The following is a 15,423-nucleotide window of genomic DNA, read 5'->3' on the forward strand; positions in this document are numbered from 1 at the left end:
GCCCCTGCCATACGATCATCGTAGGATGGTGTTATCGGTACTCTCCAGTACGAGTTTATCGCCGCCCCGATCTTTCCTCCTTGTGAAGCCTATATATAGTCGAATATATATCTATATATATTCAAAACTTATCTATGGACAGATTACGTTTTCACGTATGGAATTCGTGATGGACCGACCTGGTACTTTTCACGGTAGATTTTCACGGCGGTGGCATGGGCAAGAAGCTGGTGGTGGGATACGATGTAGGGTTCGGTGGCAGAATCTCCGCCGAAACAATTCGGATTTACGTATTTTGAGCATCTCCCCGGAGCCATTCCTCCGCTACCGTAGCCGGATTCTGCTACCGTCAGAGGCTCGTTTATCGTCATCCAGTACTTCACTTTATCTCCGAATTCTCGAAAACATAGATCGGCATAATCTCCGAAATCATCTCTGAATATATATATATGTATTTATGTACGGTTTGAAAATTATAATATGGTTTTGAGATGTAATAACTTTGAAATGTATCATCTTACACGATCTGTCTACCGAGAAATCCACCGTACGCGTCTTCCAGGGCTTGAGGAGTGTCCCAATGAAACAACGTTACGAAAGGACTCACGCCTGCGTGGAAAAATTAATAATAATTCATTTATTTGTATACATAACATTCCAAATATTTGGTTAAATTTAATATTAAACTCTAACCTTTTTTCAGGAGATCGTCGATGAGATTGTTGTAAAAATCTATGGCTTTTTGGTTCACCCCACCTTTGATTGTTCCACCTTATAACCATGGAGATAATTATATAAATGAAAAAACATAATAATTTTCAATTTGAATTAAAATTGATAATAACAACGCTCTTACTAGGAAGTAGTCTTGACCATGATATGGAGAATCTATGACCATCGAAACCTATGTCATTCATCAGACTCGAATATTTCTGCAAACATTTTCCATTATCATCTTAGTTTTTTTAACCAATGTTAGTAATTATAAAAATAATTAATTTTGTGTTCTTTATATATATGTTCATGGTATAATATGTTCATTATATAACCTTGTAACGATGATAAGAATCCACTGCAACAGTTCCATTGCTACCATCGGCGATTCTGTCTGTGAAAAGCATAATGATATTATATATATATATTTACAATATTTGGAATTCATTTTAATTATAATCTATTGATCGAAATATATAATTCATTATACGAATGAAATCATTTATTATACCGGGATGCTTTTCAGTGTATGTGTCCCAAATGCTTGGTCCTCTTCCGTCAATATGAGCAGCTCCTTCGTACTTCACAAACGAAATCGTGTACATGTCATATAATTAATGTGCCCAACAAAAAACAACGATATATAATAATAATTCAATTACTATGAAAACATATTTTAATAATATGTTACATTAGAGAGAAAAAGATGAATATTTTGGGAGATTATATATAATTGCCTGATAAGCAGCAGAAGCAGTGCCAAAGACAAAGCCTTCGGGGAAATCCTTCTTGGAGATGGAACTTCCACTCACGAGGGATGAAGAGAGGAGGAGGAGCAGCATAACACTTGATTTCTCCATTTTGTTAATTAAAATGGATTTATGATTAATTAGTGTTGGGATTAGTGAGGTATTTATAGGATTAAGGTTAAGCAGATCTAGAGAGAGATATTAGGCGTTGTAATACATATATTCAATATATCCTTTGTTGACTCTTTCAGGTTCTCTCTTACGGATAAGCGATTAGATATCTTTTTTCTCTTTCATCGAAATTCAAATTTTATCTGTCATTTTTTATGCAGAAAAAATACGTTCATGAATTATTAATTGGGAAAATAAAATCATAACCCATATATAATATTTAGATTTGATTTATTTCTATATTTAAAATATTTATATTAGTTAAATAAAATATTATACCATATATATATATATATCAAATGTTGCTCTTTTTCATCCTACATTCAAAGTTTTGTCAATTTGTTTGTAATGCACAAAAAAAGAACCTCACGAAATATAAATTTCCGGAAAAATAAAGTCATAATCCTTAAATTCAACCGAAACTATCAAACATATTCCACTCTAAGAATTCACAATTAATATTTAGTGAAATTAAATACATAAGCTTATTTGCATTCTTGAATTTCTCTATATACCATATTAGCAAAAAATCAAAAGTTGTCCAAATCAATTAGTATATTATTGTGGATGATCTTTGGTATCAAATGAAGCACGTACAAATTTGATGATAACCGATTACAACGCTTTATTTGGGCTTCTTTATGAGCTCAAATATCCAACAAAAACTTTATTGGGCCTTATAAATTTTCAAGGCCCGTTATATTTTGTTACTATTTCGCGCTTTGGACCTGAATTCGTGCACACTGCACAATGTTTGTGTCTTAGTCGCCTACACCTAACATAACAAGTATATTTACAGACCGATTTATCATGATTTGTTTTTGTTACACAACAAAATAAAAAAAAAAAAAAAAAATCCTGCATGGAATGGAGGGCATTTTCGTAAATGACAAAAGGAATACGTAGCGGGGACTGAATCGGTAATTAGATAAATTCCACGTCACAGTTATAAATATTGCGACTGTCTCAACGTTTTCCCTCTTCATTCTTTTCCCTCTGCCTCACCATCCCGGAGCTCTTTTTATCGTTTTGCTTTCGTTTTTTTTCTTTCTCGTATGCCAAATCCAGAGAAAATCAGAAGCTTTTTGTGGGAGAAATCTGCGTGATAATGTCTTGGCTTCGATTGCGAACCTTCGTTGACGTGTTCGTTGGTTTTGATCTTTGGATTTTGTATGGAATTTGAGTTTTTCGTGTGGAGATTTTTGTGGTCGGAAGACGATTTGGAGCTGAATCTAGGGTTTGGAGATGGAACTGGTAAGAGAAAGAGAGTGTGTGTTCTTTGATTTTGACGCTTTCATGTGATGATCTGCTTCAGTATAAATGTTTAGTCTTTGCTGGTGATTTTTGTGCACATTTTCATGGCGATCGAGCATTTCCCGTTTCTGTTCGTCGTCGAAACTGCACTTTCTCTAGATTTCGACAAAATTCTGGCGATTTCTCGATGCATTAGCGCAATTTTCCTTTTTGAAAATATTTTCCCTGCAACGACTGCGTGAATTTGTTGTGCGAAATGGAGATTTTTGCTCTCTTTTGCTTTTATTCTTGTAGTACTTGAACTCTGAAATTTACATCCGCATCGAAAACTGAGTTTTGATTATTTACTTGATTTCCCATCAGCCGGAAACTCAGACAATCGATTTCACTGAAATCTTCGATTCCTTGTCTCCGAAACGCATCCGTTCTCCGTACTCCGTCGGCAAACCGTCGCCGGCGAGAGCTCTCGACTTCACGGACGCAGAGATTGGCGGCTTCCTCGATTCCATCCTGAGGAACGACAAAAGAGAGTTCATCTCCCTCGCGAAGCGGCTCTTCACCGGAGAAGACGCAGACTCCGAGAGAACTCAGGCGTTGAAGCTTCTCAACCTCTGTTGCCATTACGATTCTGTCGACTGCGCCTCCTCCCTCATCAACGGCGATGCCGCAGGAGTCGTTCCGTACATAAACGGCGTCGAGGCTGCGACGGGGCTCTCGCCTATCCACGCGGCCGCGGAGGCTTACGCGCCGCGGTGCACGGCGATGCTGCTGAAGCGGCGCGCTCGTACGGACGTCAGAAGCAGAGACGGACGCGGTTTGCTTCCCCTGGAGCTGTCCCTCAGAAGGTAGGGTTCGCAGGGAAATAAACACAATCGCCGTTTTCACTGTTTCCCAAGTTTGATATTTTTGGTAAAAGCTGTGTGCTTTTTTCATGGTACACCAGGTATCAAGAGCTTCACCTTATGAGGCAATGGCCTGGCTTTTTCACGTTTGTTTACACATTGGTCTTATTTCTCATTTGCTTTTAGAATTCTGGTATCTAAGTGCGTATTAATTATTATCAAGATGTTTCCTTTATACAGGATTCATGTGATCTGGAATCCCTCTGACTCTGTTGTACACTTGATCCTCTCGATTAGCGAAAAGGTAAAACTTTTACGTTCTTTTTGCTCGTCATTTGGCTGCTGAGGGGGAAAAGGGCTAATCGTAATTAGTAGGCATCTGCAGTAACCAAGATGGAAAATTCAAGAACTGATCAGATAAATTTCAATCCTTTTTACAGGACTTGACGGCGGTGAAACTGCTTGCTGAGAAGACAAAAGAATTGGAGACTCTGGCGTATGCAATCGCTGTCGATGGTCTGATTGTTCAATTAGCTGCATTGCTGGTCGTAGCATCTCCCAAGATCAAAGATGCCACCGTGGAGTGGCATGGCGCTGATCCCTTGTCCAAACAGAAAAGAACAATGTACGAGTCTGTCATTCAAGAAGTGCTCGGGCGGCACTGCTGGTTTCAAAGCGGATGCAGCCTGAAAAGAATGCTTTTGCTTCGGGAGATTGAGCTGCTTCAGCTCTTCGATGCAGCCGTTTTCAGTGAACGTGTAGACAATAAGCTGACCTCACCATTGATAACTGCAGCACTGGTGAGATGTGGCTTTCTTGTTTCCAAGGATATAAGTGATTATCAGCTTATTTATGTCCCTGCCATGATTGGATCGCTCACTGGTTGTAACCTATCCACATTCTGTTTTATGTAGGCAGGGGATGAAGCCATTCTTGAACTGCTTCTAAAGACCAAAATAGATGTCAATGAAACAGATTCAGAAGGCAACACTGCTCTCTTGTGCTCTCTGAAGAGCTCCTCTGTATCATGTATGCAGCAAACCAGGTATCATATCTCCCATAGTCTTGCTCATTAACTCGTCGAAACATAACTAGCAGCCAACTTAACGAAGTCTTTCCTGCGTTCCAAGAATTATGTGCCTCCTTATCGAACGTGGTGCATGTCCTAGCCAAAGGAATAAGTTGGGTTTCTGTGCATTACACTTTGCTGCAGCAAATGGAAACTTAACTGCTGTTGAGGTGCATATTCCTTTCTTTTCCTGTTTTGAGTTTCGTCATACTTTGGACCGTCGAATATGACATTTCCATCAAAATGAGCCTACAGATTTTACTCTTCAATAACCCTGATTCTATCAACTTCAAGACTGAAATCAAAGAGACCCCCTTGTTCTTTGCGGTGAAGAACAACCACCTTGCTTGTGTTGAGCTTCTTCTTCGATGGGGTGCAAATACAGAAGTCCACAATTTGCGGTAAGCAACGATCAAATCATTTTTCCTTCTTAACTCATAATTAACCAGCAGTCTCCTATTAGTTGTCATCCTTAACCTCGTCCATGTCGCTTTTGTCATTTTGTGTGCAGCAAACAAAGACCAATAGACCTGGCAGAATCACAAGACATGAGATTCATGCTAAACCCAACGAACATTAGTCGCTGTAAGTCTTTTTATTTCTGCTTGGCCAAAACGTTCAAAGAAGTACCTGTTGAGTGGCACATTTCTTCTCATACACGTGTGAAATGCAGTTAGCCAGTCAAGTCCTGATAGCGCACTTAGTGAACTTCCGAGAAGTACAGATGAGGAAACCGTGTTTGAGAGGTAAGCTGACACAGCCAACTTATGCTCCTACGTATTTCATCTTTGCTTAGGATCTCAAAAAATATTTCTTCATTCCAGATGCCCTTCAATCACCAAGTTAGAGATCTGCAAGTACTACGAATCTCCAACTGGTTGTGCCCGAGGGTCAAAATGCTTTTACGTGCATGGAGAAGAGGAGCTTCAACAACATCCACCACTCGGAAGACCAGTTTCCACTGGAGGTCTTCTTCACTCGCCAGAATCTGCTGAGAATCTTACACCCCAATCAAATTATGGTTCACAGTCAAGAAGACGTGGGTTGATCACCTTCAAGAATGATAACTTCTCAGAAGCTGTTCAAGCACATTGCCTGAGTGTCTCTGGAAAGGGAATGGAGACTGAGACTGATGTCGAGAAACCTCTCCTGCTGACCGAGATTGGTGAGTCTGTAAGATATGGTGAAGAGAGGAACAACGAGAACAGACAAAAAACACAAATGCAGACGATCAACAAGACGACCCCATTTGCAAATCCCAGCCCTAACGACAAAGAGAACTACCCTTCTTGGGCTGAGATGTTACTGCATCACCAGCCAGCCAAACCTTGCACTTCTACATCTAAAGCACAGGTCTTCGGTGACAAACCCAAACCAGTATGGCTCAAAAAGTTCATGACCTGGCTTCCCAGTTTCCTCCAGCATGTATCAGAAAATGGAAGAGAAGCTGGTTATCCCCTCTCATCTCTCAAAGGTGACTTCCGAGCCATTTTTGGCATGGAACTTGATCATGCCTCTCTCGGTTACCACAAGCTCAGCGACTTCATCAAATCTTTTCCTAAGCTCTGCCAAATGAAGGTCGTACCCATAGGTAAAACTGGACCTGCCACACATTGGGTACTCCTACCCAACTGTTCCCAACTCAAGGGAAGACCTCTGCAGCCACTGATGATAAATCGCGATGCCAATGGAATCATCTTTGATGACCCCGTCCTGAACCATGGACCTAAACCAGCATCGTCATCCTCTGGTATTATATGCAGTGACAGTTTCACACAGAACCCACATGCCGCCTCTGAAACCTCAGAGCTGGGGTTACCCAACCAAGCATGCAGTCGACAACTGAAACACCCGCTTCTTGAGACACTTGCAAGGGTTAGAAACAACACCTCCGTGTTCTTTCTCCGTGAGTTCGACTTTCGTCAAGTGAGGACCCCAAAAACAAGCCTTTAGTCTCCATTCCATTATCTTGAAATTAGTTCACATTCTCTGTCATTGTTGTTACCTGCAGAGCTACGAGGCGTGTATAATGCAGGGGATGTGCTTCTGGTGCAACAAGAACGAGCTGCAATGGGCAAACTTCCCATGTAGACACAAGCTCTGGTGCACCAACTGCAAACAAGAAGCTACCCGTGTTGCTGGGAGATTTGACCACAGGTGTGTTATCTGTGACACCAAGGTGGAAAGTTTCATTTTGTCTCCACCATTCGCAGATCTCCCAAACAACAATGAATCCGCTCCTTCTCCCCTTCAAAGATGAGAAAAGGTGCATTTCCCGTTCATCATCATTTGCTCCCTGAATCATCTTCCCAGATGCCCGTAATCTCTTTCTCATTCCCTTTCATTGCTCTTGCAGCTCCAGCAATAGAAGTAGCCACTTCTGGGACTGCATAGGAAGAAAAATAACACACAGGAAATCTACAAGCTCTGTCAAATCAAAGAATCAAGAAAATTAGAAACATCACAGAGGAGAATCAAAGACAGAAGACATACATACCGTCTTTTTCGTACAGTTGAATTCTTACCCAAGAACTCTTGAAATGCAAGCGGATGACTAAAACCATTTTGCTTAACAATGATCAAAAACTTGAAAGTTGGAACATTTAACTCCGAGAGGAAAAGCCGATCTCTCTTTAGAAAACGTAGAAGCAAATGGATCATGAAATCAGAAATTTTGATTTTGGATGCAGCCTCAAGTATAGGGTTCTTACATCAGAGAGCAGAAAGCTTCCTAGGTTTGCTAACAATAAGAATCTTATATAAATAAGAAAAACACTCTCTTGATCTAAGTCAGGTCTACTAACTCTATGGCTTTCTACTGTTCCATGCTTCTTGCCCTTTTCCAGGCAAGAAATTTTCCCAAAGCAAGACTAATATGAGATTAACTCTTGCAAATATCATGTCATATTTTCCGAGCATGATCATTATGCGGACAGTTTCTTCGGTTGCTCCTTCCGTAGCGACTTTTCTTGTCTCCGCCTGAAACAAAAGAAAAACACATTCTCAACGATTTGGGAGTTTTGGGCATTAGGAGAGACTCATAGACACACATATGTCACGATAAAACCGTTCCCACAATAGAGGAAATGGTAGAATAGACTATAGAGACTTACTTATCGACTAATTTGATTAGTGAAGTCGGTCTTCGATATACTTCTTCTTCTTCCTCCTCCTTCCCTTGCTGCTTAGTCTCCATCTTCCAAGAAGCTTTCGTCAACGACTCACCCAAAAGCTCGGCAATGTCAGTGGCCATTGCCTCAGCCTTCTCGACGTACGGGAAATTCTTCTCCTCAAACTGGTTAGATAGCCACAGGTACATAGACAGAAAGAGAGAAGAAACAGAGCGGAACCGGCATGGTCAGATATCAGATTCAGTAAATAGAACCGGGTTTCCATCAGAAACTTCTTCAGACCAACCATGGGTTTCTCGATCGGGAATATTTCATTGAAACCCTGATTTCTTGGTAGAGATCAAGAAATTAGGGTTTTGTGAAAACGAAGGAGACGATGCATGAATGGAGATGATGAAGTGGGAACTAACTTATGAGAAATTCAAGGAAGAAAAGAACATGTCAGCGACTTAGGGTTTTAATTGGTCTTTTGAACTAATCTTTGGGTTGCTTTGAACCATGGTTTTCTCCGGGCAGTTATTGGAGCAACGTATCCATCCATGTACATGTACATGCTATTCGTATATTCTATTGAATTTGTCAAATTGCCCACTATAAGTTCAAATATCGTTTTGAAAGATATTAGTGTGGTAAAATCGTTTTAAATTCCATAAATATTTTATAAATATAAAAATATCAGAAATTTTTATGGATTAGGTGAAAAGATCATTGAAATATACAGAAGAACTTAAAAAGCCTTCCCGTTCTTTCTTTTCTTTTGGCTATTTTGAATCGTACCCTTTGTTTGGTATTTTAACTAATGCATTTCATTCCCATCGCAATGTTAACCGGCATGTTTTGGCTATACGTCGAAGCAAACCGAAGCAGATGGTACATAGCCTTCGGGTTCCTGATATTAACCGGCGCAAAGCAGAAGTTGTACCGATCTTCTAACGACAATCCCCTTACTTTCTCCAACAAGTTTGCTACTTTCTTTATGTGAACATGGCTGCACAAGAAGTACAACCCGTCGAGCCTGCAGTTCTTCCCAAACTGCTCCAGCAACTTAGCAAACTGCATTTCGGGAAGTTTCGTAGCGAAAAGCTCAATCTGCTCGAAGAACGGGAATAGCCCAACTTTCTTAACTTCATCAAACGGCTGTTGCAAACACTCTATCAGATAACTTAAGTCTTCCAAGTGTAAGGTTGTCGTAAGTCCATCCGGGTATCGGCTTCCCCTTCTCCCGGCTCTCCCTGCAATCTGTTTTACCTGTGACCCAGGAACTGGAACGATCTTATCACCGTTATACTTGTGGAGACTGTAAAACACGACCCGTCTTATGTTAAGGTTCAAACCCATTCCAACTGCATCACTAGCCACCAAAACATCAAACTCATTGTCTTGGACATTGAACAGATTAGCTTGCTGTCTACGGGTTTCAGGCGGCAACGCACCATAGATAACGCAACACCGGTGTTTTGTATGTTTCTCGATAGCCATTTTAACCTCGAATATCTCTCTCCGAGAAAAAGCCACCACACAATCCCCGGATTTCACGTTACAAAGATCTCCCAATAAGGTCTTGCCCTCTACCACCAACGGCTTGAACCTCTCGTAATGCTCCTCGTGCAACTCGTCACCCGTATCATCACAAATCTTACGCACAATTTCCAATACACTCGGATCCCCGCACAAATGTATTTCATCGGCCTTTAGCCCGAGCAATGCCCTTGTCCAGGCATAACCTCTACAAGGGTCTGCCATCATCTGTATCTCATCAATCACGGCCACTTCGTATAATTCATCCGTCGACACCATTTCAACCGTACAAGAAATATGATTTGAGAATGGAACATATTTCTTCTCTTGTCCGGTAAGGAGAGTGCAATAGACGCCTAAACCGTTCACCTTGTCAAAGACTTCCATGGCTAATAACCTAAGCGGGCTACAGTATAACCCCTTCTTAGCTTCCATAAACCGCTGCAGAGCATTGTACGTTTTCCCGCTGTTTGTCGGTCCACAATGGTAAACAATCTTACGCTTCATAGCTCGTGCAAAGGGAAACCACGTGTGGGGCTTTGTCAGGTCTGCAGATTCAATCATACTACGGAAATGCTTGATTTCGTCTGGGAATTCCTCAATACAGTACTCAACAAATACAGGGAAGAGAAGCCTAACGGCCTCGTCGGATGGACCTATGAGAACCAGATCATGAACAATATCGGATTTACATTTCTCGAGGAAGAACTTCCGGAACTTGCTAACGGCGGTGGGAAAGAAGGATCTTCCTATGTAAACAGCAAGAGCCTGATTAGCTGCCCAGCCTGATCTTGCAAAACATTGGAAAATTTCAATCAAAGTATCCCATTCAGATCGCTGAGGCTTATACCGATCTTCGTTTTGTTTAAGCTCTGTGTAAATTTCCACAGGATCGCGACGTTGAATGCCCAAATCACAAGCAATCTCCCTGTTCTTCGTACCATCATCACTCTCTTGCATTTCAGCAACCAAAGAACCTGTGTCTTCGTCTTCGGTAATTTCGCCATTCTCATCGACATCTTCAGCCTCAGATCCCAAATCTTCGACAAAACCTTCCATACCCTCCACAACTAATTCATCAGATTCAAGCCTCTCATCCTTTTCACCGTCATTATCCGCAGTAGAGAAAAAGGCTCTAAATTTATCAGACTCAGAACTCCAATATCTGTAATTACTCCATGGAAGCCGAGATCGAACCAAATCACTAGAGCCCGAGGAGAATCGGCTTGTAGGCAATTCAAAAATCGAGTTGGAACGATGTTTATGTAACTCCCAGTTATCAGTTTCTCGAAAAGTATGGAACTTTGAACTCGACGAGAGAACCCTAATCTTACAAGCCCTGTTCTTCGACGAATAGGCTCTGAACAAAACTGCGGCTGCACCTCTCCCCATGGCTACGACCTTGCTTACAATATTTTTTTTTTAAAAAAAAAAGCCCAGAACTTTTCCCTTCAAAAAGATTCTCCTTTTCTAGCTTTCTTCTAACATGTTTCAATGCCTTGATGGTTTCTTAAGCATACCTGAAACCTGCAAGACGAGAAACGACCGGACACGCGAGCGAGCGAGCTAGAGAGAGAGAGAGAGAGAGAGAGAGAGAGAGAGAGAGAAATGCGGGAAAACGATGATGGTGAGCGTTTAAGCGACAAAAACCCTAGACATACGTCGGTTCTAATTAGCCAAGAAAAATCAGCTTTTCGTTCGCGATTTTTTTAAATTACATATATAGATACACGCATACATATATATCAATATATGTGTCAATTTTTAATTTCCAATTCAAACCAAAATTAAGAGAAGAAAAAAGGAGAAATTTATAACATAGGGTTATGAAAAAAAAAAGGAAGAGTGAAGAGAAATTTAATTACCAACATGAGAAAAAATACGTGGAGATCCAATGACTATAAGCTACGAACTCTTCTCTTCCAACTCCACATGCAGCTTCCAAATCTTCGTTCATATATAAGATATATGGTTTCTTAATCCAATATTTTGAAGATTTCACTTTAGAAAAGAAAAACAAATTACGACGGTAAACGTTATCGTGTTTGGTCATGTGAAGACGGAGGACAGAACAAGAGCGACAGGATAGTGTACTGCAAAAACACCAAACCGATACAGATAATGTTCTGCAAAACCCATGAGGGCATCACCCTTTATGCATAGACTTCAAACGTAGACCCCCTCTCCCACAAGGTCTTGTCCTTTCTTCCACGAGAAACTCCTCCTGTTAACCTCCGAACCATCGAGATGCAGCAGAAGCAGAGAATTCAGAATCGCCCTGAAAAACTCGAACCTAATGACCTCTGTGGACCGATAGATCACCCGTTTCTTGTTCTTCCGCACACAAGTGACGATTATCAGAGGTATATCAGCTTACTACTACTTGCGGGTGAATCAGCAGCGAAATGACATAACTATAATTCTTGAAAGAACTCAGAAAAAAATCTGATTCGAACAAACTGAAACTGAAACCGAAATCATACACCAAATCTCAAGTTGCAATAACGCCAAGATCATACCAAAATTTGCATCTGATTCTTTTGCTCTCCCTCCTCTCCTGATTGTGTATGTGAAATCCAACAAAGGGTTTTAGCATTCGAGGGGTCCCTCTTAACTCTTAGTGGCTAGCTTTTCCTTCGCCTTCTGAAGCTTCAGCACCTTCTTCACAATTTTCTGCTCCTCGACCAAGAAAGCACGGATTATCCTGGAAAATATAAAGGTCAAGTATTAAGCTACTTCCTTATGAATATTAAGGCATGAATAATGAACTCTGGAATGAAGATCTACCTCTCCCTAACAGCTCCTCCAGATAAGACACCACCATAGGCACGGTTCACGGTCCTTCGGTTCCTTGACAACCTCGACCTTTTGTACTCAACAGGTCTCAGATGCGGAATCTGCGAAATTCCCCATTACATACATTCACAACATGCAGTGAGAAAGAGAGCATGAATAAACAAATGAAAGCTCAATTTACGAAAGATCATAAGATAATATAAAGAACATGCTCTATTGAGTTCAGAAAGTAGCAACAGTTGAATTTATGCATAACCAGATGCAAAAACAATATAATTCTAAATGCATTGAAGCCTAAGCGAGAGTTTCTGTGAAAATGGGCATATTCAATTAAGGAAGAATCCACCATAGAACAAGGTAACAAACAATGCAAAGCTAACTCTTTTATGTTTTGTAATAAGCAAGTGCAACAAATACAAAATTTTTGGAAGGTTCATACAGATCCAATGCCTACAATTGAAACCCTCCATATTCTCTTTCAAAGTAGATAAGATTTACTGTTACCTCCAATACATAAAACCTAAAACAGCCCAGACATTTTATTTAACTCAACCGAGGTGCCTTAATGACTAGAATATCATAAGATATTATCATCTCAGCCAAAGAGTTCTAAGTTTTTCTAGGTAGATAACTGTCCTTCAAACGCTAAGCATATTCCTTAGCCATAAACAAAGACCCAAAGCCAAAAAATTCACATTTACTTTTCCAATTCTCTCACATTCAGGATGAAACTAAGCACAAAGCCGTACCGCTTAAAAGAATTTCGACATACAATCAATTCAATGACTTCCTCTCACTACGAATACTAAATTTCAGTCAAAAAGCTTATACCTTCCTCATCTTTGTGCCCAGACAGAAAACATAACATTGAACAGAGATCTTAAAAAATCCCAAGACGAAAGAAGTCACATGAATTGAGCAAAAACTCACCCCTTGGATTCTCTTTCCAGTGACAGGGCACTTGGGTCCACTGGCTCTCTTCTTCGCAGTCTGGTAAACCAACTTCCCCCCTTCAAAACAAAAAGCCAAAATCAATTCACCTCATAAACCCTAAATTCCTAATTTCATCATCCGTTAAAAATCAATCGCATATATCATCACCATTGAACCAAATTCAAACGTACCGGGAGTTTTGACGATGCGGTGTTGGTTCGACTTGGTCGCGTAGGAGTGGCGCGAACGGTAAACGAGCCGCTGAACCATTTTCGCCCAGCTCTGCGCCAATACACACGTCTTATGCAAGAGAGAGGCGGAAGAAGACCAAAGGAGGAAGCACGAGTGGGTTTCTTGTTTATATATGGGCGTTGATCGCCGAGCCCTAGATCTAACGGTTGTTCTGAGTCGTATTATTGACGGCTGAGATTCGTTCTTATATAGTTCCCTATATTGTTACTTTGGCCCCATATGTTTACATATATATCCATTTAATACCTTTTCTTTTATAGATAGATATGACATCCACGTGATTCAACCTTTTTTTTTCCCACTAGTGATATTTCCCGTATAAGAAACCTGTAAATTGAAGTTTCACATTGGACCGCATTATACGTTTTTATTCTAGTTTTAACACAAAATTATCTAAATTAAACCTGAAAATATCCACGACTATATCAAAATTAATGTTATTGCAATGATACATAGATAACGATATTGTCTTCTTAAAACCATCGCCAAAAAACGTGATAGCAAGAATTTCGATTATATAATATTACTGTAGTCGTGGCTAAACGTCTGAAGAAAACTCTCTTTTACTATGTATTTAATCAGCTATATAGTAAGATTTACATATGTTCCATAATATGTGTGTGTGTGTATATATATATATGATATCAAGAAGGGAAGAGACAAAAAGATGGATCTAAATGTATCTTTCTATCGACAAAGTTAATGTTGGTGAGCTTATCGTGGCACCAAACCAGATGATCTTTGGTAAGATTGGACATGTTCAAAACCCTCGTCACCAGCTTCATGTCCACTTGCGAGAAGAAGTGAAGCACTTGCTCCTCTTCTTCCTCCTCCTCCTCTTGCCTCTTCTTCTTCTTTAACCTTCTTATTATGCAATTCCCACTCTTCAGCACTTCTTTCAGTCTCTTCTCTTTCTGCATGCATGCATGCAAATATCTCATCAAAACCCTAATATCAGTCTCTTCTCTCTTTCTGCATGCATGCGAGTATCATCAAAACCCTAGCTAGGGTTTTATACATTTTTCAGGTTGTGGAGAAGAGAAACTAATTACCTTCTGAAGGTTGGATTTGATCTCTGAAAACATGTCCAGTCCCTCGGGGCCTTCTTCGGGTTCTATCTTTGATTTAGTCGTACGTTTCTGTTTTATCGAACTCGTACGTTTATCCGATTGAACAAACCTCCAAAAAACCCTAATGGATTCCTCCATAATTTCCACGAGTTGCTCACTTGTGATTGCATTCTCATCAGCTTCATCCTCTGAATCTCTCCTTCTTCCTTTCCTTCTGTCCTTATTGCCATCTTCTGTTAAACCAACAAAATTTTGTCATTAATTGGTAACATCCATAATCAACAAGATCCAGGCCGGTTTTCTTGGGTTAGTACCCATTACCAAAACCAGACCAAACCGAGCACTGGCTTAACCAAATCCAGATAACCGGTTCAAAACCAGTGAACCGGTTTTTAATTTTGATTAGGAGGCATATATGGTTTCGGTTTTGTACGGTTCTTACCTCGTATAACCGGAACCTGAAGGAGATTACGAATAACACAACGTTTCTTGGCGTAATGTTGAATCCTAGGGCATTCGAAAGGCTCATCTTCCATAAATCTCTGAACCAAAACCTGAAATTGTTGAAACTCTCCGGCGATTTCGTTGTACCGACGAGCTCCATAAGCGTCTGATTCCCATAGCTCAATGGCTTTCTCGTATTGCCAGTGAAGAATTTCCCACGAGAGACACATCTGACCAACGTACACGTTTTCCAATTCACCATGAATCTCTCTTATGAACTTAACCATTGGGTCTGTTGTTTCCGGTTTATTCTGTTTCCATAACCGGAGACTAACCGGGAAAACTGATGAGAATGCTCGAGAAGAAGGGGATCCAACGGCCGAGATTGCTCGAAGAGGGTCTTTTGATTGAAGAAGCCCTTAAGAACAAGAGTCAATAACACAAATTAGAATTGGAGTAGCAACCCCCCCCCCCCCCCAA

General features: G+C 40.5%; 5 protein-coding genes across 7 annotated transcripts in view; 1 reads left to right on the forward strand and 4 right to left on the reverse strand.

Annotated features, from left to right (window-relative positions):
* Positions 1-1,574, reverse strand: part of LOC104805460 (beta-glucosidase 13-like) — a 2,852-nt gene extending 1,278 nt beyond the window's left edge. The window contains exons 1-8 of one of the 2 annotated variants that reach the window (XM_019201547.1): positions 1,452-1,574; positions 1,226-1,295; positions 1,050-1,108; positions 857-932; positions 694-771; positions 522-609; positions 180-435; positions 28-89 (exon numbers count right to left, since the gene is read on the reverse strand). In XM_019201547.1, coding sequence (XP_019057092.1) covers positions 28-89; positions 180-435; positions 522-609; positions 694-771; positions 857-932; positions 1,050-1,108; positions 1,226-1,295; positions 1,452-1,574 — 812 coding nt within the window. Of the gene's footprint in view, positions 1-4; positions 90-179; positions 436-521; positions 610-693; positions 772-856; positions 933-1,049; positions 1,109-1,225; positions 1,296-1,451 lie in introns of both variants that reach the window. The other variant, XM_010530029.1, reaches the window with a different exon arrangement.
* Positions 1,575-2,532: 958 nt separating this feature from the next.
* Positions 2,533-7,353, forward strand: LOC104805462. Its single transcript, XM_010530031.2, has 12 exons — positions 2,533-2,888; positions 3,252-3,733; positions 3,971-4,034; positions 4,171-4,530; positions 4,645-4,775; positions 4,861-4,969; positions 5,055-5,200; positions 5,311-5,384; positions 5,473-5,545; positions 5,624-6,725; positions 6,811-7,065; positions 7,156-7,353. The coding sequence occupies exons 1-11, from the start codon at positions 2,880-2,882 to the stop codon at positions 7,057-7,059; spliced, it is 2,799 nt and encodes a 932-aa protein (XP_010528333.1). The 5' UTR covers positions 2,533-2,879; the 3' UTR covers positions 7,060-7,065; positions 7,156-7,353.
* A 101-nt stretch (positions 7,354-7,454) lies between these two features.
* On the reverse strand, positions 7,455-11,099 carry LOC104805461 (DExH-box ATP-dependent RNA helicase DExH18, mitochondrial). Its single transcript, XM_010530030.2, is given in 3 exon segments — positions 7,455-7,778; positions 7,913-8,204; positions 8,728-11,099. Coding segments are annotated over 3 exon segments (2,460 nt in total). The 5' UTR covers positions 10,841-11,099; the 3' UTR covers positions 7,455-7,723.
* Positions 11,100-11,840: 741 nt separating this feature from the next.
* On the reverse strand, positions 11,841-13,513 carry LOC104805463 (60S ribosomal protein L34-1). The gene is made up of 4 exons (XM_010530032.2): positions 13,369-13,513; positions 13,175-13,254; positions 12,236-12,345; positions 11,841-12,152 (listed from the first exon to the last, which is right to left on the reverse strand). Exons 1-4 carry the CDS (start codon positions 13,445-13,447, stop codon positions 12,059-12,061), a joined length of 363 nt encoding a protein of 120 aa, XP_010528334.1. The 5' UTR covers positions 13,448-13,513; the 3' UTR covers positions 11,841-12,058.
* A 414-nt stretch (positions 13,514-13,927) lies between these two features.
* LOC104805465 overlaps positions 13,928-15,423 on the reverse strand; it is a 4,177-nt gene continuing 2,681 nt past the window's right edge. Inside the window, exons 3-5 of one of the 2 annotated variants that reach the window (XM_010530033.2) lie at positions 14,942-15,361; positions 14,482-14,732; positions 13,928-14,343 (exon numbers count right to left, since the gene is read on the reverse strand). In XM_010530033.2, coding sequence (XP_010528335.1) covers positions 14,074-14,343; positions 14,482-14,732; positions 14,942-15,361 — 941 coding nt within the window. In that variant the 3' untranslated portion in view covers positions 13,928-14,073. Of the gene's footprint in view, positions 14,402-14,481; positions 14,733-14,941; positions 15,362-15,423 lie in introns of both variants that reach the window. The other variant, XM_010530034.2, reaches the window with a different exon arrangement.

The sequence above is a fragment of the Tarenaya hassleriana genome, unplaced genomic scaffold, assembly GCF_000463585.1.
Source record: "Tarenaya hassleriana unplaced genomic scaffold, ASM46358v1 Cleome11, whole genome shotgun sequence".
In the NCBI taxonomy this organism is placed as follows: Eukaryota; Viridiplantae; Streptophyta; class Magnoliopsida; order Brassicales; family Cleomaceae; genus Tarenaya; species Tarenaya hassleriana.